Source organism: Malania oleifera, chromosome 6 (assembly GCF_029873635.1).
Source record: "Malania oleifera isolate guangnan ecotype guangnan chromosome 6, ASM2987363v1, whole genome shotgun sequence".
Taxonomy (NCBI): Eukaryota; Viridiplantae; Streptophyta; class Magnoliopsida; order Santalales; family Ximeniaceae; genus Malania; species Malania oleifera.
The window spans coordinates 76,824,820-76,850,587 of NC_080422.1; the positions used below are offsets into that span (position 1 = coordinate 76,824,820).

A 25,768-nucleotide genomic window follows, 5' to 3' on the forward strand; every position below is an offset into this window, starting at 1 on the left:
ATTTTTACAAAATTTTAAATTCTCATTTTACAACTCATAGTGTTCACGCCCACGGAGCTCACGCACACCATGCTCTAATACCAACTATCATGAACCACCAATTTAAGCTCAATTAACGGGACGCGCGGCACTCATCGATACTCCCTCGATGAGTCAACCAACTACACATTCAATCCAATTGTCATGAACACTTAAGAGAATTTCGAAAGACATCATAGGCATAAAATATCAATTCCAACAATAATGAATTCATGAAGACAAGCAACGTTCATACTCAATGACATGTGAAACTAGTTGTTATATTCAATCAACAAGAGACTAGACAAGTCATCATTCGAATTATTCAACATCCAGTATAAAAATCCCTGGGGAGGACAAGTGAAAATATCTCTCCTCCCCATTTAAACGAGATCATACTGTCAACCCCTAACACATGGCCACTACCTATACCAGCTTATGGACATTAATGGGTGCATTTGAGGGATTTCAATGCCATCAACTCTCATATATTTTTTGTCCACAATAGTTATAATCTTTTAAGTAATCCAACAATGAAACATATGCAGAAAAAAACAAAACAAAACAAAAAACAAAAATGCGGAACAACAGAACAATGAGTTTGATCTCCTAAAAAGATTACAACAAAATTTCCTCCGCTGCTCAACTATAATGGGGTCACATAAGTAGTTTCATTTAAAAACAGACAACCAAACACTTGATTAAAGAACTGACAACCTCTAACAATTTCCCCTCCTTCAAATACAGTGTTGGTATCGTACTTGCATGCTCTTGAACAGTCAGGGCAGTAAGTCACCTACAGTTGCAAACAGCACAAACTTAGAAAGTTTAAGATGTTACATGAACAGTTTTACCCCCAAAGAATAAGACGAAAAGAGGAAACAAGCAAAAAGTGCCAATGTCACGTATAGTTCATTTTGGGTACTTAAAACAAAAACCCTTGGTGACTAAAAAATGTCTTGAATGAGAAACACTCACAAGAAACAGTGCTTACTTAGGATATAGAACCATCCAATTTGTGTTGCCACATGTTCAATATGTCAGCACCAAAGCTAACATATTGACTGGATTAACCTTAAACTCACTCCATGCTCAAATCTGACTGAGCTGAGTGAATTCCTTTGCTAATATGTTCCCAACATGGGAACAGGGATTGATTGGTTCCTAAATCCGATTTCAAGGGGCAATTCCTCGTAAGAATTTCTCCAAAACACTGCACGGTGATACAATCTACATTTTTTGTATTGTTGTACCGCACACATGATAGTACAATACACATGAAGGTAGCGGTGTAAGATGCACTGTTTAAGTGGTAAGTTTAGCGTATCTAAAGAACAACTAAATGGATTGAATGAAAAGCAAAGCAAAACAAGATCTGAATTTTTATTTTTTATTTTTTAAATCAACCTTTAATTTTCAGGGAAGTAGCTATACAAAAAGGTTGAACATTTGAATTCAAACTACTTCAATTATTTGACGTTACAAATCAGGGAACAAAGCTGTTTAGTTTAGGAAAATAGTTTTCATTTTTCATTTTTAATTTTTCAAAGAATTAAAAAAATTCAGCTTATTTTTCAGTTTTGCAATATGCATATAAAAAATTGGAAAAATAATAAAAAGTTTTGGCACTATTCACATGTGGAAAATAGTTTTATTCCAAATTTTCAAAAAATTACAAAAATGGCACATTGTTTTCTAATTTTCTAAATTTGTAAAGTTAGAAAGCATCTTATTATTTTTTCTTTCTAGATGTCTGATTTCTTATACAATTTTTTAAAAATTGGAAAATAAGGTGTGATTTTGTAATTATTTGGGACTTGAAAAGGAAAATTGAAAATTGTTCTTTGCAACTAAACAAATCCTTTATTTCTACTCAAATGCAGATCCTAGAAAATTAAAAAATAAGCTGACATTTTTATAATTGTCTGAAAATTTAATTGGGCCCAAAGCAGTTTCAGTCACACACCTCTAATAATTTTGGCCGGAACGAGCAATCAAGCATGACATCCACACCATACATCGCCCTGGATGTTGGACACTGCATTTCTGGGTGCACAAGTGCAGCGGACTCAAATACTGATCTGATCATATCCTTGATTCTCATGTGGATATCTAACCACTTTACTGGAAAGCACAGAAATCTACATCAGAAAATTAATTCAAAAATGCAATAGAAAAGTACCATTTCTTTCAAAGAGAAGACCCTTACCTTGATGTTCTTGCTCGAACTCCCTTACAAAATCTGGTGCATTCACGTGATTCAATCTCCCACAATAGTTCTGAAACCCACCATAGGAAGATTAAGTGCACCTTTAGTCAAATTACAGTAACATGATTACTGATACAAAGAAATATGAACAATTTAATCATGTTCCTTCTACCAAAAAGAAATGTGAATAATTTAATCATGTTCCTTTTTATATATGAAATCTTCATAAGAGAAGCTACCAATAGCAACAATTCCTATTACTGGGTAAAAAAAAATGACAGCACTTGCACTATCTTGACCCTTAGGTACCCAAGCCCAGCCAGCCTTAATTGGTCCATAGAACTTACCATAACGGTAAAATGAGTCTCGTACTCAAAAAAACTGCACTTGTCCAATGAATATGCGTTATTTGCCAACCTAACCTGAAAAAAAATTATAAAAAATAAAATTTTAAAAATAATTGTATGCATCTATGAACAGGAATGTGTTGATTACCAAATTAATTTCATAGAAGAAATGGAATTGAATAAAGAATATGCATACCCAAAATACATCCCAAAGGAATATTTCCAAAGGATTTATACTGCGAACAAGTACTATGTAACGGAGATCAAATTTCTTCCCTTTGAACAAGGCAGGGTGCTCAATATACTTCTGGCATATTTTTGGACCAGTTTCCATGACACGGATAATAGCTGATAAATCACCAGTGATGGTTGTGTCAATGGTTCGAGCCATGTTCCACGGCTTTAAGATCCATAGATTGTCAAGATCATCCCTTTTGCGTATGCAGTAGTCACCAATGAGTTGAGATAACTGTGTTTCAAGATTATACGTAGGCTGAAACCATTCAGGAGAACCATGCGCCTGCTAGGGGGAAGAATGTGTATGCAAAAGAGCATTACTTAAATTGTGGGCTTTGCCTTGCATGCAACACAATAAATTAGGCTCTTAAAAATGCATAAAAGTGACAGATCAAGTTCAAATAACAGAAAAAGCTACATGACAATCGATAAATGTGGTTTCATTAAAGAATGTGTTCATGCGTAATAAGCTTGTTTTCTTAACCTTCTGAACAGTATCAGCCAAATGATGTTTCATGACAAGACAAGCCTCAAAAGGAAATTGGTTTATATATTGCTGATATGTTATTCCAGCAGCTTTTCTCATGTCCTCATCTATTTGCATGCTTGTCCATATGATATCTGCATCCTTTGGGTCCATTACTGTGAGCAAGAGAAATAAAATAAAATTTAATAAAAGGAAAAAAGGGAAAGTATAATTATAATACATATAAACTTCTCTGGATCAAGGTCACCTAAAAAAAAAATCAACCAATTGGATCCTGTTAACCAAGAGGATCAAAAGCCAAATCATGAACCCAGAAAGAAACAAAGGAACTAGGATGCTAAAGGATTCTACACTAAATAGATTTCATGAAGCTTTTGCAAAAGAAGTTAAATCAAATTATTGAGGCAATAGATGCAGAATCGAGAAGTGCATATTAAAATTTTATGGAAGGCTCCCAAAAAACTTGATTTAACATGAGAAAAACAAATAAAAGCATCATGTCACTAGCACACTGAGCCATAAATCATACTGATTACGAATTCAGGGCGTGTCAAGAATTCTTCCACTTGAGGAATATCTGTGTAAACACGTAAAGCACATCCAGCACTACAAATCGGACTTGTAGCTTGAGACAACTTCAAGGATTGAGGAGCAAAAATTTTTGAATGCAATTTCCGGCAGTGCTTCTCATATTCCTTAAAAAAAATATATATAAATTAATAGAAGACATAGCAGTGAATTACGTTTCAAGTTAGCAATATGAGATGATACAAACTTGGATAAAGTAGTTTTCTGGGGTATGGAACCAAGCTGTAAGTCTTGCAGAGTGTTGCTTGTCCTCTCCAATACCAAATAGAAAATCACGAGTGCACTCATCACCCTTTTGAACATTCTGGGTAGGCCATAGAATAGAAAAGCTGAAAATCATTTGTTCAAGTTAAAAGATTGGTAGTTTTGTCCATTATTGAAAAAAAGAAAGTAGAATCATACAGAATCCAGAGCACATGTCGACATGCCTGTGGACCCATGTGCCTAAGGATCTGGGTTCTATAGAAAATGTGATAAATTATATAGAAGAATCCAGATTTAGAAGAACATGTGTTCATTTTTGGGTCCATGAATAACATTTTAATAAGGCAAACTACAATGTATTAGTGTGTATGTGAGCTCTCAACTTAGTATGTACCAATTTCCTCACATATTACAGAATACAAACAGCTAAACTCTCAAGCAAAAAAATACTGGTTAATAGAGAACCTCACAGCTGACTTCAGATCTCCCTCTGGCATATAGAGAAAAGGAGACACTCTGAAATTTTGTTCATCACTATGTCGCAGAGCTGAGCCTAATTCATCCATCACATACCTGTGTAAAGCAATATAAAACAAGGACACTGTCACTTGGCAGTAAATAAAATAATAAAAAGATCATTGCTCAGAAAGAAATTATTTATACGGCAAAAGACACTCACCTCCCCTGAGGTTTACCAAAAAGAAAAGGACTTCCCCTCAGGTTTGAAAAATGCCACAGACCTCCCCTCACATTTGGATCCTTGGACACTCAACACCCCCTTCCAATAACAAATGCTTAACACCGTTAAAAAAAATTAATGGGAGAAATTTTCCCTTAAAAAATCAGGGCTGCTCGTTCAACATCTCTCTCTCTCTCAATCCTCCCCTCCCGTTGATCATCCCCTCTAATCTTGCCTCTCCCAACTGCCGCTCGTACGCTGCCACCACCCACCAAGCTCTCCAATACCAAGCTTAATTCAAGGTATCAAGCTGAAGCACATGCAAACTATGGAGAACTGCACACAATCCTATGCCATCATCATCAGAACCTTTAACGACTTCGAGCCCGAACTCCTGCGTGCCCTCGCCGCCAAGTTCCCCCGCATCTACACCACTGGACCCCTCAACCTCATCGCCCGGGGCAGGCTCAAAAACCACCAGTCCTCCCTCACAAACTGCAGCCGACCATTTTTGTAGATCCTGCGGCTGAGCGTGGTGATGGGCGAGATGGCAATGCTACCCGAGAACTTTGCAAAGGAGGTGAAGGAGAAGGGGCTGATAGCGAAGTGGTGTCCATAGGAGAAGGTGCTTTTGCACCTGGTGATGGGGGCCTCCTCCATCATCAGCACCTTCAACGACTTCGAGTCCGAAGTCCTGCACACCCTCGCCACCAAGTTCCCCCACATAGACACCACCGGACCCCTCAACCTCATCGCCTGGAATTGGCCCGAAACCCACTAGTCCTCCCTTGCGAACTGTGACAAACCTTTTTTGTGGATCCTGCAGCTGGACGTGGTGATGGGCCAGACAGTGACACTGCCCGAAAACTTCATAGAGAAGGTGAAGGAGAAGGGGCTGATAGCGAAGTGGTGTTTGCAGGAGAAGGTGCATTTGCACCTGATGGTGGGGGCGTTTTTGACACGGGGTGGAACTCAGTGTTGGAGAGCTTGGGTGTGGGGGTGCTGCTGCTGTCGTGGCCGGAGCACAGCGAGCAGTGGATGAACAGCTTGTATGTGTGTGAACGAGCAGCCTCCATTTTTCACGGGCAAATTTGTCTTATTAAATTTGTTTTTAAAACGGTATTAAGCATCTGTTATTGGAATGGGGTATGAGTGTCCAAGGATCTAAATGTGAGGGGAGGTCTGTGGCATTTTTCAAACCTCAAGTCCTTGTCTTTTTGGCAAACCTCAGGGGAGGTGAGTGTCTTTTACCCTTATTAATATACCCGTAAATCATTATAAAAAGGAGTACGCTGTCACTTGGCTGTATAATAAATAGTACAAAACAATTTACTAATGTAACAACCTTTAATAATTTCAAATTGGTCAAAGACAATACTGATATTTATTGAGAACTAAAGAAAATTGACAGAAAACACCCATTGAAACAGGACCCATCCACAGCAGCCTGCATTAGTCCAAACTGATTCAATAGACTCTAATGCTGAATAATCGCTCCTACGCTGTTCAAATTGAGATATTTCTCAAAGTTTCTGTGAAGTACAATCTTGCCAGGATATTGGTGTGTTTAATTTCTATACAAGTTTTGTCATACTTTCACTCTTATTTTTATGCTAGTTTGTGTTTAATTTTGTTATTTATTAGAGTTTTAATTTATTTAATTTATTTTCATTTAGGAATAAATAAATTAAAGGAGTCATAGGATAAGGAGGAAACTTTACTTTTCAAATTCAAATTCCCTTCATCAAAAGTCATTTTCAAACTCAAATTCATTTCCTGAATTTCCTGAAACACCCTTCAGTATTTGGAGCATAATTTTTGCTACAAAACTCCAAAAAGGAAGATCTTGGTATCTACGGAAAGCTAAGAAAAAATCCCACAACTTTCGTGTTGAAGATTTTTGAAGATGGGAAGAGCTCGATAAAGAAAATCACACATCAAAGCGGCGGCAAAAAAAGAGGGGATTTGGATGATCTTGTTTTGGGGAGATAAGAAGGGAGGACGACCAGAGTTTTATAAAAGGAGGGGATTTGAAGCTGGAAAAAAGGAGGGGGATTTTCTTCACCATTAGAGAGGAATTCAAAGCTTGGAAAAAGAAGAAGAGAGAGGCCGAATTGGAGTTGTTGACGATTGAGATTCTCGATCTACATACAGTTTCCTTTTTAATTCTTTTATCTTCTCTTTGTACAATTTTCATTATGAATTCTAGAATCATTATGGTTTATTTTGATTCTATTATGGGCAAATTGCTATTGCTAAGGCTACAATGTAACCTCTCCATGACAATTCCAAATCTTATTTCTATGTGATCATAATTTTATCATTCCTTTGAGTTTAATGTTTTCAATTATTTGGCCGATAGTTGAATGATTTGTTGTGCATGTTAATTTGAGAGATGATGCCTGTAGTTGAGCTTCGTATGATGTATGTCATGAATTGAATGAAAGATAGGAATGTGCCAACGTGATTTGTGCGGCTTTTATGTGAAAAATTACTAATCTTAATGTACTCAAATGCTTTTAAATTCGCATAGACATATCGCGGGTTATCGTATTTTGGGTAATTCTAATTATACTCGAGAGAGGGTCTTAGATAGTTAGAATACTTTGCCGTCAAATAGGATGATAATTGATTGATTGCATGATTAGGATTTGGGATTAGATTGGTTAGGTGAGTTGGATGTCATAGTGTTTTCTTCTTGGGGTGAAATCTTCTTCTTTTAAAGTATTTAGTTGATTTAAATTTATTTGTTTTTATTCTATTTTTCAGATTCAAACGGCTAGTTTTCAAACTAATAAATTATTTTATTAAGCCAACGGCCATAAAACGGCTAGTAAGCCAATTTGCCTATAAATACAAGTCCAAAGACTTGTTTAAGGATTGATCTTAGTTATTAACATCTATTGAATATCATTCACAAGCACTTTGCATTTAGTTCATCATTCTAGTGCTCAAAATCTCTCTTGCTCCTTATACTTATATGATTCATTACTTGAGAGACTTAGTGTGAGGTTTTGATTGTATCAAATATTAGCTCATTCAAGGAACATTATCTTTGTAATTCATTTTCTCATTGCAAAGGGTTCTTGGTGAACCATGGTTGAAGGTTCTTGGTGAACCGAATTGCAATGATACTTGGTGAACCTTGCGGCTCTGGGTGAGCGTTAAGGGATTGGTTCCCTTGGAAAGGCTCTTGGTCAACGAAAGGGATTTGTTCTCGGTTGTAAAGGCTTCTCCGTTGGTGAATGAGGTTTATAGTGGATTGTGGAAACCTTAGGTGTGACTCAAGGCATGGACGTAGGCAGGGGCCGAACCACGTTAATATTGTTTGTCCAATTCTTCTTCCCTAAACTATTTAATTCATATCTTGTGCATGATTTATATTCTTTATATTGTGATATAATCATTTCTATCTTGCCAAAATTTTATATTTTGTAGAGGAAAGCTAAAATTTGCAAAAGAGTCCATTCACCCCCCCCTCCCCTCTAGACTCGACTCTTGGGTAAACAGTGCTGAAGAAACACAGGAGTGGAAAATGTTGTCCGACATCATTCCAGGAGAAGGAAACAGCCCTCGTCCACGTCCATAAAATAATTATATCCCCAATTAAAGAATATATTATTTGGATTTGATGTTGGTAAAATTGAAGATCAGAATAAATTCCTTTAATAAATATTTTTTTAGAATTAAAAATAAATTATAAAGAACTGCATAAATGATAAAACATAGTATATAAAATTTAAATAATGCATTTATATTTCTATTTTCAGTTTGTTTCAGTTCAATTTATTTGTTAAACTGAAAACCAATTTTAAGAAATTAAAAAACCAAAACTGAAAAACCAAACCGAAATGCAAAGCAATTCAGTTTCAGTCTAGTTTGTGTTTCTTGTTAAGTTTGGTAACCCTTAATTTCCAATTTCCATACTAAATTTTCAACCTAACTCTTCACGCCTGTAACACTAATATCAAATACCCTATTTTAGAAAGTTTTGTCAATAGACAATGTTTTGCATCTTCTTCTTAAATGGGAAACCATGTACAGTCTACGGGGAGTTGTGTAAATTAAAGCTTGATAGTTGATATACATTGTTATGCAGGACAGTATCAAGGATCTGCAGTCATGGGACGAAGGGAAAGAGAGGAGATACAAAGGTGAAATCTGGATCTGCGGTCATGGGGAGAAATTAGAATAGAAGAAGGGGAAGAGAGGAGAGAGGAGATACAAAGGGGAAATCTCATGTTCACTTTCAAATTCAAGCTCGAAAGCTTCTACATGGATTTCAACACTACTTATAAGATATCTTCTACACATGAAATTACACATATACCCCCTAAAATACACAAGTAATACAAACAAGAAGCAAGACCTTGGGAAGATCTTCACTGGAGAATAATTAAGAAGAGCTGGGTCAAGGAATTGTTGGGTTAAGTTAGTAGTTTATCATGTGTTTAGTTTAATTCGTTGAGTATTATGTGTATTTGGGGGCTTATTTGTAGTATTTGTGCATTCTAGTAGTATGCTTGTAATGTAATGCAGTTTTAGGGGTTTATATGTAATTTCATGTGAAGAGGCTTTCTTATAAATAGTGTGTGAAAGTCATGTTGTAAGCAGCTGTTGATGAATTAGAATTGAATTGAATTGAATTCTTCTTTCTTTTTTATATGTTCTGATCTCCTGTTCTGTCCCTAATCCTCTGCTGCCCAGCAGCCTTATGCTCTCTTTCTTCTTCTCTGTTTCTCTCCTCCTATTCTTCATCTTCGTCTTCCATTCCCTGCATTAATCACTCTCCCTCTCTGTTAGTTTCTCATCACATCATCTCTGTTCCAAAATTTCAGTTAAAAAAAAACAAACAAAAAGCAGCTCTGCAGTCTGGACTTCTCCGAAAATTCCAGTCGTGTCCCCAATTCTCCAAACACCACATTCCATCGACCATCCTACAACAACACTCATTCCATTGCAAACATAAACATCTGAAACCCTTCCACTCAAAATTGCATCACCATCCGATCAGTCATGTGACCCCACACTCCAGCCAGACATACTCCAGCTGTCAACCTTCAAGAATCCCTAGTGTGTCCTGAGTTTTTCTCATGGGACCACCACTGCTCCCCACCCCCTGATCTGCACCTGCCTTAGGTTTCATCTCCGGAATCTTGCTACCATCGAATCACGCGCCCCACATGCCAAGTGTGTGAGGAAGTTTCCCAAAGTCTTCTGCAATTTCCTGTCTCATGAGAAATTGTCTGCAGTCACGATATTTTTGAGTTTCTCCATGATAAGTTGATCTGCAGCATGATATTTTGATTGCACACAATATACTGCAAGCAAGCGCGATAATTTGGCACATAACCCTAGAAATGGTCACCACCAGCATCAAAAATCAGATTTCATTGCTGCAGTTTAGGAGTTTTGTAAGTGAATTTGTTTCATTTCAGCAAAACACTCAAGATCTAAGGTGAATTGAAGATATTTCTTGAAAATTGGGAGTCGAGTCTATTGTTTTTCATGATTGGTTTGAGAATTGTGGGCAAGTTTGTTGAGAACTTTTGGTGATATATGGTTGCAGTGTAAATAAGTATAAATCCAACAATATGGTGACAAATTATAGGACAAAGAAATGCCATTTATCATGCCTTGGGCACATTCAAGCTTTTCCACACCTTTCTCAAATGTAGAGGAAATGTTTCCAAAATCATCATTGATGGACAATGCCCTACAAATTGATTTCTATGCATGGAGTCACTATGCAACTTCATCCAGAACCTCACCCAAAGCCTTAAGAATTGTCGTGGATTGATGACACTACCTTAAATGTTTATGAAAGATGTTTGGTTCCAATCCAAATGGGTGCTTACTTTGATAATGTTTGGTGTGATATCCTACCCATAAACATTGGCCATGTACTCCTTGGTTCATCTTGGTTGGATGATTTGGATGTGACTCTAGGACATAAGAACACATATATCTTCCCCTATAATGGAAAGAAAATCATTTTGAAGCCCAACTAGGACAAAGAATATGAGATTGTTGATCATGTCAAAGTTACTCAACTTAAAGACACTACGAGCAAGGCAATGAATCTGTTTGAAGACATCCAAAGTCTTTCAATCATTCCTATTATAGGATTTGTTATCCTCGACGAGTTCAATGATCTAATTTTCAAGTCAAGTCTATGGTGCTGCCAATGGAACGTTGTTTCTTGTCTCATTCAAGTGTTGTTTTTCAAAGAGTCCAATTTTGCTTCTCACTTCTGTTCCTCCAACATTTCAAAATTCGAGGCTGAATTTCTTCTAATTGGGGGAGAGTTGATGTACGACGAGAAGCAAGACCTTGGGAAGATGCTTGCTGTAGAATAATTAAGAAGAGTTGGGTCAAAGAATTGTTGGATCAAGTTAGTAGTTTATTATGTGTTTAGTTTAACAAGTAGAGTATTATGCGTATTTGGGGCCTTAGTTGTACTATTTGTGTATTATAGGGGTATGTTGTTTATAATGTAATGAATTTTAAGGTTTATATGTTATTTCATGTGAAGAAGCTTTCTTATAAATAGAGTGCAAAAGCAATGTTGAAAGCAGCTGTTGATGAATTTGACTTGAATTGACATGAGTTTTCCCCCTAGTATCTCCTCTCTCCTCCCTTCCCCTTCCTTCCTCCCTTCTAAATTCTCCATGGCTGCAGAACCTTGATGCTGCCCCTACATCACTATACTAATTAAACTAAACACATAACAAACTACTAAACCCAACAATCCCTTGGCCAAATTCTTCGTAATCATTCTCTAACAACTAAAGTCTTGCTGCTTGTCTTATATCAAATCTCCCCTAGTTAGAAAAAAGTCAGCCTCGAACATTGAAATGTTGGAGTATTAGATGAAAGAAGCAAATTTAAGACTATTTTGAAAGCTGGAACTTGAGTGATACAAGAAACCACGCTCCATTGACAGCACTACAGACTTGAATTGAGAATTGGCATCAATGAACTCATCAGCAATGGAAAACTCAACAATAGGATTGTTTGAAAGACTTTGGATGTCTTCAAACACATGCATTGACTTCCTTGCAGTCTCTTCAAGTTGAGTAACTTGAACAGATTCTTTGTCTTGGTTGGTTGGTAATGTGTGCTTCAAGATGATCTTCTTACCATTATAGTGGAAGACATGTGTTCTCATCTCCTTGAGTCACAGCCAAATCATCCAGCCAAGGAGATACAGGGACTACATGGCCAATATTCCAAGGCTAAGACATCGCACAAAACATTATGAAAACAGTAGCCCATGTGGATAGGAACCAAACATCTTTCACAAACATGTAAAATAGTGTTGCCAAACCAAGATATCTCATAAAGCACTGGGTTGACGTTCCAAAAGAAGTTGCATACAAGTGACTCCATTTCTAGAAAACACATTCATAGGACATGTTCCATCAATGAAAAATTTGCATACATTTTCTCCACGCTTAAGAAAGGTACAGAATGGCTTGATATTATGTCTAGAGTATGAAAAAAGCTATTTGTTTTTCCAGTTAACCATTCACCAAAATCCCTTAACACGATTTGCTAACTATCCTCGATCTATTTTTCAAAACCACAAATCTGACTCCCAATGTGCAAGAACTATCTTCAATTCACATGTGATCTAGAGCCCATGTAAAAAGTAAACAAGTTCACAAAGAAAACTCACAAACAAAGCAGTAAAAACTGATTTTTATTGCTGGCAGTGACAAAGCCATGCTCCAAAGTGCTGATGGTACACGAATTCATCACTTTCTAGCCTTTCAAATCAACTTATCAAGCTTGCTCGAAAAATATCACATCCACAATCAAAAACTCATTGCAAGTCAAAATGTCATGAAGAAAACCCAAAATAACGTGGCTGGAGCAATTTTTCGCAAATCTGGAACTAGGAGAAGACTGGTAGATTTCCACTCACCGGTCACCAGCGTGTGGGGCACATGCACCACCTGCGAGGGCCCTCCGCTGATGGTTTTCAGGAAGGTGGTAGATCCAAGGGTGGTGAGTTGAATGGTAGTGGTGGTGTGTCAAAAGTCTCAAAACAACTCCAGCAAGGATGGATTTGAAAGCTTCTATGGCTGGAAATTTTCAGCCAGTGTGCGGGCTTCATGGGTGGCCAGAAGGTGACATTCTATTTTTTATGGTATGGAAGGTGTTGAGAAAAGCTTCAAGGGAAGGGGTGCTCACGAAAATGGGACACAACTGGAATTTTTGGAAAAGTTCAGAACTAATTTTCATTTTTCTTTTTAACTGAAATCTCAGGGCAGAGAGGATGGTTAAAGGGGATGGCATCCGGGATTGGGATTTAGGGTAACAAAGAGAGACAGAATTGAGGGACAAACAGAACAGGAGAAAAGACAGAGGAGCAGCAGCAGCAGCAGCATCGGTGCAGAACAAGAGAAAAGTCTGATCAGAAGCAAAGCATGAAGGGAGAGAGAAGTTACAGACAGAGGGAGAAGGAAGAAGAGAGAAGAGGAGAGAAAGAAGAGTGAAAAGGAAAGATGGGGAATTGAAATGGAAAAATGGAGATCATGGTTGGACTCTGATACCAAATGATGCAGGGCAGCATCAAGGATCTACAGCCATGGGAGAGATCAGAAGAAACTGAAGAGAGGAAGGGGAAGAGAGGAGAGAGGGCATACAAAGGGGAATCACAAATTCAATTCAATTTAAATTCATCAACTACTTACAACATGGCGTTCACACATTATTTATAAGAAGCCCCTAACACATGAAATTACAAATATACCCCTAAACTACATTAATTTACAAACATATCCCTAAAATACACAAATATTACAAACAAGTCCCCAAAATATGCTTAATCCTATACTAATTAAACTAAACACACAATTGACTACTAACTGAAGCCAACAATCCCTTGACCCAATTCTTCTTAATTATTCTCCAAGGACCTTCCTAAGGTCTTGCTTCTTGTCCTACATCAAGGCTGCGATAACAAATGATGAAGGGGCAGCATCAAGGATCTACAGCCATGAGGAGAAATTAAAAGGTATCGAAGAGAGGAAGGAAAGGAAAGAGAGGAGATAGGAGACATAAGGGGGAAATCCCACATTCACTTCAAATTCAAATTCAACAACCAACTTCTATATGCCTTTCACACATTATTTATAAGAAACCTAGTAACACAGGAAATTACACATATACCCGAACATTACAAGAAACTACCAACATACCCCTATATTACAAAAATATTACAAGCAAGACCTCAAATATACATACTACTATACTAACTAAACTAAGCACGAAATAAACTAGAAACTAAATCCAACAATCCCTTGATCCAATTCTTCTTAATTAATTATTCTCCAACAAGGATCTTCCCAAGGTCTTGCTTCTTGCATTAGATCACATTTTTGGCCTAGAACCAAAGAGCTTAAGCTTTTAGGTGTAGTGGTCATTTAACAAGGCACCAAAGCCATGGTCATCATGGGGTCATGGGTTCTACACTTATTGCCTACATTTATTTTATGGTTATTAAAAATTATTAAAGTCTTAAGGGGATCTTAAGGCGCACCGGTAAGATTGTCGCTGTGTGACCTGAAGGTCATGGGTTTGAGGTATGGAAACAGCCTCTTGCAAAAATGCAAGGTAAGGTTGCATACTATAGACCCATTGTGGTTTGCCCCTTCCCCAGACCCCGCATACACAGGAACTTTGTGCACCAGGCTGCCATTTTTTAAAAATAAATAAATAGATAAAATTATTAAAGTCTCTATAATGGGAGTTATTTTATCATTCATTTCTCTCCACGTGCTATCAAGCTGCAAGTGTAGGGGACTATTGAAGTTTGACATACATTGTCGGCCCACACTCTAACAGCCTCAGCTTTTAGGTGAAAAGGTTGCTTAATAGTATACAAATTTTCTCTACATTTTTACTTCTTTTATTATATAATATCAAATTTATTAATGTGTTCCAACAAGAAAGATGAAAAAATCTTCACTTAAAGCCAATGGTACAAAAGCAATAACAGCTTGCATTTGTGACAAATAACAATCCAATATACAAATATTTTATCTTTAATTTTCTCACATTCTTTCATCCTTTACCCAAATTGAATAAAAAATTTGCAAAAGCCATTAAACTTCACCTAAAGTCTGGCAAAAGACGCAGAACTCCCTAAGGTTTCAAAAATTTCAAAGGTCTCTCCTAAGGTTTGACAAAAAGACACGGACCTCTTCGTAAGGTTTCAAAAATCTCACAAACCTCACTTGGCATTTAATGTTAAGGACACTTACAGTCCTCTCTTATTTGTCCTTCTGCTAAATATCAAGGAAGGTCTATGTCTTTTTACCAAACGATGTCCATCGTCCACAGGATCTTCAAAGCCTCCAGAGAGGTCTGCATAAAACCTCAAAAGGGTCCGCGAAATTTTTTTTGAAACTTCAGGGGTGGTCCGTGTCATTTCACCAAACCTTAAAAGAGCTCAATGTCTTTTGCCCAATAAAAAATAGGAAAGAAGCCTATCCAAATCATATTTCTCACAGCTACAAAAAAATTTTGTGAACCAAGAACTAAATTATGGTGTGTAGCAACTAATTAAATTGCATTATTCAAAATAACTAACAAAGACTCAACCTGCTCAACCCAACCCCAAAACATAAGAAATAAAAAATAAAAGAACACGGTCGAAAAGTGAAGTTGTTCATACGGGCAAGACATATAATAACCCCCCACAGAAAACAAAATAAAATAAATAAATAAGTGATAAATGAAGCCATAGATTTATACCATACAGAGGTTTCATCAATCTTTTCCTCATCTGCAAGTCTATATGTCATCAAATATAACCACATCGCATTGATAACACGATCAGCTAGAGGTTCCTCAGAAGTCCATTCAGGAAGACGTGGTTGAAGCATTGAATCAACCACATGCTTTCCTGTTTCAAAAATCTTTGATGCATTGACACCATTCAGCAGAGAAAGATTAGGAAGATATTCAAGAATATCTACAGCACTTTCCCCCAGGGGGCCAGGAATATCCACCTGCAAAACATTTCAACTCCTAAAGATATAGGCCTCTTAGCGAGCCAATAATAATAATAATAAAGAGATCCAATCTTCAGAATGATACCTCAACTGCATCTAAGCAAGCAAATCCTTTTAGAAGCTTCAACAAGTCACCCACTGAATTCTTATCCAATGGGTTTCCACGAAGGTTCAAATATGAAAGAGATGGCATTTCAGCAGGTGAAAATGCCTAAGGAAAAAGGAAAAAAGAGTCAGCACTGAAATTTTTTAGAGATACATTGACCAACCAAAATCTATCCACTTCAACAGGAAACCAATATTAATATAATGGAACTCACACTTAGCCAGCAAAGTTGGAACAAAATCCACATGAAAAATTATGCCAAACTTCCAACTCCACTGTACTCAAGTGCAATACATACAAAATTTTAAGGGGAGGGGTGAGGGAAGGGGGATGTGTTGGAAGATGAACACAGGATGCAAGCGATAGAATCAGTCGGACCTTATTGATTAAATTGTGAATACATCTATGTGAAAGGTCAAGAGAGGTCACACTCTGCAAAGGACGGACACTCTCATGAGTTCCACCTGGGTTATCCTTTCCATATATACCACCACAAAATCCCAGTGCCCAGACACTACAATTATGAGTGAAACATGAATTGTAGATTTCCAATCCAGCAGATCCTCGGAGAATTGCATCTGCCATTCGTGCATCACTGGAAAACAGAATAGATCAAAATACTGGGAAGTCTTTTGAGCATGCTCTTATGAAGAAGAGGATAATAACTTCCGATGCATTAACGAACTTACCATTTTTTAAGAATTGGATTATCGTTCAGCCAGAGAGCCCTTAGGTGTTTGAATTTGATAATCTCCTGTACAACTATTTCCTGATTCTCAAGTTTGTTCCAACAAAGGCTAAGTGCAAGCAAATTCTAAAATGAGAAACCAAAATGTTAATAGAGCTTTAGAAAATGAAAAATAAATATATGTATATATTGTTTCACAATAAGTTACGAGAGCAAATATAGCAAACAAATAAATTTCAATGTGCAAACCCAGAAATTGAGTGTGAAAACAAAAAGTGAAGCATCAAATATTGCCACCACTCCAACTGTTTTTAACAAAAACTGTGGATTGTTATATATTTGAAAAAATTAATGTTAACAGTATATCAGCAACCAAAATTATCCACAATAAGAATAAAGAAGGACATCACCAGCGCATGACTGAACCCTAACGGGAATAACAAAATATTGCACAGAAATGAAATAAAAAAATGAAAAGCATGTATTACTTTTTAATCTTTAACTTCTGAAACTATACAGAGCATTGCCCAATAAAAAAGGGAAAAATTGCTCCATATGGCCTGCATAAGCAAAGCATGTGCATATAAATACCTAAATGCCATTTGACATGCCTAGCACAGCCACTTCAGCTCAGAAATATATCAAATCTATCCCTTTATAAATCAAATTTTGAGCGAAGGAATCAAAAATGTGGAATTCTTGAAGTTTAATTTTAAAAAAGCAGTGCTCATAGAGCTGGGGAAAAAATTACAACCAAGAGCCACTTTTTCTCAGCCCCATATTAAGATATGAAGGTCCAGAACTGTTGATGACAGGGAAAAAAGTGGAAGGAAAAAGAAACGAACATAAGGTAAGAGTGACAAACCGGAAATTTACTAGGCAAGTCGAGAGACAGCAGCATGGTATCATCTATGTCAAGTCCCTCAAGCTCCAACCACTTTATGGTATCATCACCTCTCTGTTTTGCTCTATGAAGTTCACTCTCCAGCATTTCCTCAACATTAGATTCAGCATTTTTCCCATGCGAGTTTTCAGGAACATGATCTACCTCTTCAGAATCTGAAGTCAAATCAAGATCTACACACATCAATGAGGCCATCCTTTGAGCCAACCCAGGAACTTCCTGCAGCTGCAACCACTCAAAAATTGCACAAGTTTCAATATACAGAAAACAATTAATGATACGAAATTTCTTACATGTAGAAGTTGGAATATTTTTCATCCACACATACAAAATTTTACCTACATTTGGGAGTTTGGAGTCAAACGTTGGATTTGGATTTGTGTAAATTTAGACAAAACACAATACAAAATTGTATTGGGTTTCATCCAAATCCAAACAACTACAATCAAGGCCTGAGAAATCCATGCTTCTAAACACAGCATTATTTTTACTATCATGTTGGAACAATTTAATCAGCCTCAGCAAAAAAATACCCATCCAAGCTGTACAGCCTGTACATTCTATTATGTTCATATTCTTTTAAGAAAAGTTTTCCTCAACTGAATAACCTGTTTATCTACAAGTTACGAAGCATCCATAATTATTAACCTCAGCAACATTAGCAAGTTATTTTTTTTTTCTTAATTCAACTTCAGGTCTACATAATTCTTACTAAACAATTTACTAAAATAACACATATCTTTTACTTCAAACTCCTCTTTCACTAAAGTAATGTTTTAAAGGTGAAGGTATAAGGCCAGGTCTTTTAGCCTTAAACATTGAGCCATTAAGCCTTTTGAGAATTTTATTTTTGGATAAATGTATGTAAGTAAATTTCATATACATTAAAAATTAAGAAAAATTAAGAAAGAAAAAAATCGAATATAAACTGCAGATTACTTGTCGACCATTTAAATTGTTAACTTGAATTCATTACGTAAATCATGACAAGAGATGCTATAACATTACCAAGTTCAATTTATTTTCAAAATCTAAGATACAACTCAATTATTTTGGAAAGGTTTAGGTTTAAGAGTTTTGAAAATCAACTTGTATTATGACATTCCTTTTATATAAACATGGAGCTAAAAGTTTCTTGCCTCATCTAACTTGAGAATCAAACACCCAAAATGTGCAAGCCTCAACTAAAGAGGGACAAAAGCCATGCCTTTTGCATAAAGGCATAACCCTCAACACGCAATGCATTAGCCTTTTTGGGATTTGATATTTTAGATTGAGCCTCAGGGGGTTTTAGGCATGCCCAGCCTTGAGGCTAGCCTCAAGGTGAGCCTCAGTTGAGCCTATTAAAACATTGCACTAATTCTATCTTTAGTCCAACCTTCACCTATTGCAAATTCATACTTCTGCTTCCCAAAAAACAATCTGAGGACAGCGCAGGAACAAAAAAAGTAATTCAAACTGGTGTTTTAAAAGGTGAAGGTGTAAGGCAAGGCATTTTACCTCCAAGGTGAGGCATAAGCCTTTTAGGAATTTAATTTATATTTAAATTATATGCATTATAAATAATATAAACTTTATTAAATAAATTATAAGGTCAGTTATATAAAATTCCAACACTTCAAATTCACGTAACTCCAGTTGCATTTGCCCATAAATTGTAAAGCTACAGCCACATGCCTATCACTCACAAGCCGAGCTCGTTCACGGCATTATGCTTGCCTGTAACCATTTGTCTTGAGTACATGGGATGGGAGGCGCAAAGGGTGCCTCGAGCCTGGGCATAAAGCGTGACGCGAAGGCACGCGTCTCATGAAGGTGAGGCGCACATTTATTAAAATTGTCTGTAAAATACCCTACATAATGGATTATTGATTCTAAACACATCAGGACTAATATTTGAATTTTAAAATATCCAAATACTCAATACTAGGACATAAAAAAGAATACTTGTAACACAAATTTTCATAATATGCAATGTTCATGCCATAAGTTCCACAAAAGAGAACTCATGGCAGCAATAAGCAGCAGGGAAATTATTATAAAAAAAAAACAGCAAAAGCAGCTGCACTGAGTGAAATGCCAGGAATCCCAGATTGCAGAAGCAGAAATGCTCAGAAAAAGAAATGTTTCCAGGAAGAAAAAACAACTCATTTTCCAGATAAAACTGCAGAAAAAAAAAAAAGGAACATTAATGAGGTGGCACAGAGCAGCAGAGCAGAAATTTCAGGAAAAGAAACAGAATTTCTTTAAAAAAAAAAAGGACTGCAAAAACAAAAATAAATTAAAAAAGGGGGTTCGCAGCTTTGACTGAGAGAAGCACAGCAGGCCAGAAGAAGAAGAAGAAAAGAAGAAAGAAGTCTGAGAGCACCTGGGTACATATGGCAGGAAAAAGTGGCAGCAATTCCAAAATCAGCAAAAAATAAAGAAAAAAGAAAGAAAACAGATGGCTCTGATTAAAGAAGTAAAAAAACAAAGTACAATCTAAACAGTTGTGACACCTCACTGCCTCACTGACTCACTGTGCCTTGCGCCTCACTGCACCTCTTAAAGGTCACCTTGCCTCACCCCCGGAGAGGCGCAAGCCTCGTCACATTAGTGCGCCTCATGCCTAGGCACGCTTTGACTACTATGATGGGTGACCATCATGTAAATTGTATATAGGTTCTATTCATTGAGTGTGATAATGCCTTAGTGTCAAATGAGAGTATGACTCCTTGATTAGTCCTATGTTTCCTAGTGTTAGAGCTAGAATAGCATATAAAGCTCTTTAGGGAAGGGTGAGTGTTTATCAATCATTATAAAACTCACTAGCTTTTGTAAACGTGTTTAGCCTACTAGCCTCCCTCACTAAACACACATTGCCTACGAAAGAGTTAGTAATGATTTATGTTGCTTTACAATTTACCATCTGATTCTCATTTGCTCACATAATTGCTTATTGCTTATGCTATTGCTTATTGCTTATGCTTACTTTGCGTTCGACGGTTGTGAATGTCATCTTGTGGCAAACTGCGGTATACTTTTGGCAGGCTAGTTAAGCAAAAGTGTTATAGCTAGTGCCATACATGATACAACCTTTCACAAGGTGTGAAATGTTCGGCTCATGACACTATCCAAGGAAACAAAATTAGCAGTGAGTTACCTTTTCAGCGAGGGGAAAAAATTAATAAAACACACACATTATCAATTCTGGAACATCCCATGCAACTCTTATGACCTAGACTTCCACCCTCATCTCTCAAATCTCTCTCTTGCTTTTCTAATGCACTTCATCTCAAAGAATCGAATGTGAAAGTGGGAAGGGCTCATTGAGATCAGTATACTAGCCATCGTCTCCCACTTACTTTTCAAACCATTGTAGGTCAAGGATCGAAGAAGCTGGCCAAAGAATGAAGGAAGTCAAGAGAGGTTGTCCAAGGAGCTGCTCGCACATAACAATCTAAGAGTGAAAAGGGTGGTGAAGGCAGTTCATCTCTTCCCTTTCCCATAGGAGGAGCTTGCCGAAGAAGATCAGTTGGCTCAGTATCAAAAGGACGGGGTACTCGTCGAAGGGCGGGAGGACTCTTCATTTCATTGAAAGGATGCAAAAAATAAAAGGGCATTTTGTGCCCTAATATGTTTTTATTTTTTGCAGTCTCTTTAATAATTTTTGTATCATTAAAACAATTTAATTGCTGAACCCAAAAGGCTTAGCCTTCCATTTTGAGGCATAAAAATTGCCCTTTTGCGGCTGAGGCATAAGCCCCATCCCAAAAACGTACACATTTTGGGATTTTTGCCTTTTAAACTATGCCCCAATGTGTTTTAATCCCAAAAAGCCTGAAGGCACACCTCAGGAATGCATTAAAGAGCACTGATTCAAACCAATTAACAGAACCTATATTGTGGAATCAAGAGTTGTTTTAAGTAAAATTTTATGGGGTTTGTGAGTTTTGAGAATTTGCACCTATCTCACCTACACTCTCTCTTTCTCTCTCCTTTACTTTTCTCAAAAAATATACAAGTAATTTGACATCATGCAAACTTTTTTTCCAATGACAGCAGAGCCCATTTGGGACCCAACTAATCAACTGGGTGGCTTCCCTCACTCCCCAAATGCCACATCCACCTGGTAATAGAATGGGATGCAAACTGCTGGCCAGCAATAGGTAGCATCCGTGCCTTTGCCAATGGCACAGCATATATTACCTAGAACACAGAATGTTTCCGTTTGTGGAACAGGAACAAAATCATGCACACACATGCTTTAAAAATAGTGATATAGATATATTGGTGAAAAATATGTAAGGGCACTTGTATATATTGGGAAGGATATTGAAATGCTTCAAAATCTAGAAGAGATTTTCTTTTGTGAAATAGATAAGTAATGAATTAGGATGAAACTATAGGGTGATAATTCTCCACTTTAACTAATAAAAAAAATATTGAATTGAAAATCAAGATTGTTAGATTTTGCGCTCTAGAACAAAAATGTACTACGTTTTGGAACGTTTGTACATATTCTGGTAACTATGGGCACGATCCATGGGGCAGGCGCAAAGCTATGTAAGAGCCTGGGACCTACACTAATATATGTGTGTATATATTCTCTCTAATCTCAACTTTATCAGTTATTATGTAAGTATATCTTAGTTGTTAGAATCGGGATTCTACATAGGATTGTCAGGAGGGTCTACAGCATCGGATCATGGATCATAAGATTCTACTTACAATGTAAAATAAATTAAAATTTTATATATTTGGCAATTTTTGACAACTCTAAATAAAATAATCCTAAAAACCTGATAGTGAGTCTAAGAAATAAAAACAAATTTTGGGAATGTAGCTAGCTTGCTAGCTAGCACCTAGCAGGTTTTTCCTTAACAATTTTGAACCTAAAATAAATAAAAAAACCAAATAGCTCAAGCTACAAAGTGCTCTGCAAAGGGCAGACTATTGCTAGCTTGTTTATTTAATAATTATAATTAAAAATAAAAGCGAAGAGAATGAAGAGAAGAAGGAAGAAGAAACTGCTAATCTTAATTCAATGAACTCATGTAAATTTCTCAATTTCCATGGTTTTGTCATCAGACCATAAGAAGAAGAAGAAGGAAAAGAAGGGAAAAAAAGAAAGGCAGAAGAGGATGAACTTTTTGTTAGTCACAAAGAAAGGAAGAGGAAAAAGAAAGATATATGCTCTTCGCTTTGGGAAAAAAGATAGGTCTCTGGCTTGTCAATAATAAGAGGAAAAAATAAAAAGAGGAAGAAAGTACAAAAAAACTACAAAGATAACGCATAACCACTACAGGCCTGCAACTTTAAGCTCTCAGCCTGACTGTGCAACTCCCTATTTGTTGAAGCTCTCTCTAATCTCAAAACTCTCAGCAGACCTCTACTCTTGCTAGGATCTGTCTATCAAGAACTTTAAGCTCTCAGAGAGCTTTCAATTTTGAAGGAAGAGAGCTTTCAAGAGATGTTCAGTTGCTCTCTTGACTTGGATTGAACAAATCCTAGAAAATGTTTGTTATGTTGCCCTAATTTGATGCATTTAGCCAACTAGACCAAATTTTGTGTCTATTGCAAAAGTAAGTGTTCGGGGCAATAAAAATATATATTGGCCATTTTATGTTAAAATCTTAATAGGAAAAATCCATATTCCATTATCAAGATCCTAAGATCCCAAGGCTCCCGATAGGATCCTACTTTATTAAAATTCTACTTAAAATCCAGATTGATTAGGCAAGTATGGATCGTATGATCGTAGAATCTCATGATCCAGATTGGGATTTTGATAACCATGAGACCTATCATATCCTGACAAATTTGACTAGTTTAAAACCCCCAAAACAACATTTCCTTCTTTCTTCTTGCTTTTATTTTACACTATTACCTTCCATTCCTTGTCTACATTAGTTTTGTGCTAAAACAAAGAAGAAATAGAACTTCACATCTTGCCTTCACAAAACCATTCTTCACTCTAGGAGTATGATATTCTGCAATTAAGAAGAAGGGAAAGCACACTCACTGGCTAAGGTGGTACTCATGTTTCATTGTGTTGTTATGATTCAAGAGTTGGTTTTTCGTGGTAGTTTGTTAAGTTATTATCATATTTTTCTATTTAGTCTATGAAAGAATATATAAGAAATATTATTTTTAAAAATTGTTGATAAACACTAAAATTTCATTTTTTATTATTTTTCTTGATTTCTTCCCTTAAACAACATAAAGTTCTTTTTTATTTATTTATTAATTTGACTCTTTCACTTAGTTTTCATTTGCTTAGGGAAAAGTATACACATGAAATATGGTTTTTTTTTTTTTTTTTTCAAAATTTAAATGCATTTTACCATTTTGCTTGTCGTTTGTATGTCAATATATGCTCATCATTTAGAATAGCTTCGATTCGATTCAATTCTCAATTCTCAAAATTGGAATTTAGATTCACGATTTGAATCTTGGTTTGACAACCATGAAGTCTATTACCATCAAATTTTTCATAAAGAAGATTCTGTATTTGAAAACAGTCACAACATAAATATTTAATACTATATATTTACTCTGTGTGCGTCTGTGGAAGCTTGAGTTTCAAACTTCTTTATTGTATGGATTTGGACAAAATGCATTACAAATCCAAATTATAGCGAGTTTCTTCAAGATCCACATAAGTCCGAATTTAAGACTGAAATCCCTGCTCCAAAACACAACTCTAATGTTGCATTTGTGAAAAATAATAGCTCAGTAATGGTTTGTAAAAATATTTAAAATAATTTACGAACATTATATACCACTGCTTTCAGAACAATGGACCATAAATAAAAATTCTATCAGCATTTTTTTTGGTCTAATACTAATATTTTCTAGTCATCAAATTTTTATTAAAAAAAAAATTCTCGTATTTTATCTATTTTAGTGCTTGTTTTGGCCATACTCACATCAAACAAAATTCTGGTTTCATCCCTTCTCTGGGCTTTAACATGAATTGTTGAAAAGCAGTCAAGAGTCAACGAAATAAGTAATGTAACTCGAGCAAATACGTTTCCTACAGTACCAGGTGAATGGCTTTAGGATAAGAAAAAATAATGGAAAACACACGACATAAAATTTTCATCATTTTCTCTTCGATACTTTCTGGGAATTCAAAAGAAGCCAAGAGAAATCCGAGAAACAGTTTTTTTTTTAAAAAACGAACGGTTGTATTTTAAGTAGCGTTTAAGAAGTATGACCTGTTTGTGAGCCTCGGAGAGACGAAAAGTCCAGGCGTGGTCGACGAGGAAAACCTGAGACTCCTTGTCCACGTAATCAGCGGCGAGGACCAGCCTCCTCTGCCGGCCGTCCTGGCAAGGCTCGATATGGAAGAATCGACCGCCGTCGAAGGTCTCAGAGGATAGTTTTTCGAAGAGCTGGCGGTGCAGAGACTGCGGAATCCCCGAGGCAGCAAGGAGCAGCGCGTGGATCTTCGCGAATTCTTCGAAGGTTTGTACAGCACCGGCAGCAGCCATTGCCGGAGGGTTTTGGGAGCTCAGACAGCGAGGTGTGGCTGCCGGCTTCGGGTTGATTTTGTTTGCTTGAGACTCGAGAAGGGCGTAATCTGGAGACGAACTGTAGTCTAGCAGGCATAAAGAAGTGGCGCCCTTGGAAAGTGAACGATGTCGTTTTAGAAAGGTTTCAAAATGTTGGTCATTTTTTTTATTTTTTATTTTTAAAAAAAATTATTAAGGGCAATTTAATATGGCTAGAAAAAATTAGACAAATAAAAATTAGAAACAAAAATTAAAAATTGAATCTAAAAATTAGAAACTAGTTAACATTTATAAAACTAATCCAAATTAAAAACTTAATTAGAAAATACTCAATTTTATTTTTAAATCAAATAATATTATAAAAATATGATTGAAATAATAAAATTATAAATAATATAAATTAAAAAATTACTATAATAAAAATAAAATGTATTATAATTATTTTACTTAATTGTTCTCCTTTCAAATTTTACTTTATAATAAAAATTGTATTGGAATTGGCTTTTTTATTATTATTTGACATTTATTTATATTTTTCTTTTAATTATACTTAAATTCATATAATCATTTAATTTTGATATTAATTTTAAAGTGTATAAAATAAATAATTTAATTCAAAAAACTAGTTTTGAATGTTAAAATTTCTAACAACAGGTTATCAAAACAATTGAAAACTATAAAATCTGACTTTTAATTTTTTGACAAACAATTGAAAACTAACAATAGAAACATAAAGTTAATAACATAAACAAAAGTGTTTTTATAATCTGTTTTT

General features: G+C 36.1%; 1 protein-coding gene across 3 annotated transcripts; it reads right to left on the minus strand.

Moving 5' to 3' along the window:
• Positions 1–475: 475 nt before the first annotated feature.
• On the minus strand, positions 476–25,092 carry LOC131158277 (uncharacterized). Of its 3 annotated transcripts, none has more exons than XM_058113021.1 (15): positions 24,697–25,092; positions 17,456–17,719; positions 16,592–16,656; positions 16,281–16,497; positions 15,882–16,007; positions 15,537–15,793; positions 4,556–4,663; positions 4,074–4,215; positions 3,828–3,993; positions 3,296–3,453; positions 2,771–3,094; positions 2,575–2,649; positions 2,228–2,297; positions 1,985–2,142; positions 476–814 (listed from the first exon to the last, which is right to left on the minus strand). In XM_058113021.1, exons 1-15 carry the CDS (start codon positions 24,970–24,972, stop codon positions 665–667), a joined length of 2,556 nt encoding a protein of 851 aa, XP_057969004.1. In that variant the 5' UTR covers positions 24,973–25,092; the 3' UTR covers positions 476–664. The 3 variants fall into 3 exon arrangements, with proteins under 3 accessions (XP_057969004.1, XP_057969003.1, XP_057969005.1); XM_058113020.1 differs by having other exon boundaries at positions 16,592–16,716; XM_058113022.1 differs by lacking the exon at positions 2,771–3,094 and having other exon boundaries at positions 16,592–16,716; positions 24,697–25,078.
• Positions 25,093–25,768: the final 676 nt, after the last annotated feature.

What these genes read in the sequence shown, in the direction of transcription:
- LOC131158277 (XM_058113020.1), bottom strand. Translation starts at nt 24,972, where the DNA reads ATGGCTGCTGCCGGTGCTGTACAAACCTTCGAAGAATTCGCGAAGATC. An exon ending in ACTTGCCTAGTAAATTTCCG is followed by an intron (nt 16,717 to 17,455) that starts GTTTGTCACTCT and finishes TTCTCATTTTAG; the next exon opens with AATTTGCTTGCACTTAGCCT. An exon ending in CAGAAAACTACTTTATCCAA is followed by an intron (nt 3,994 to 4,073) that starts GTTTGTATCATC and finishes ATTTTTTTTAAG; the next exon opens with GAATATGAGAAGCACTGCCG.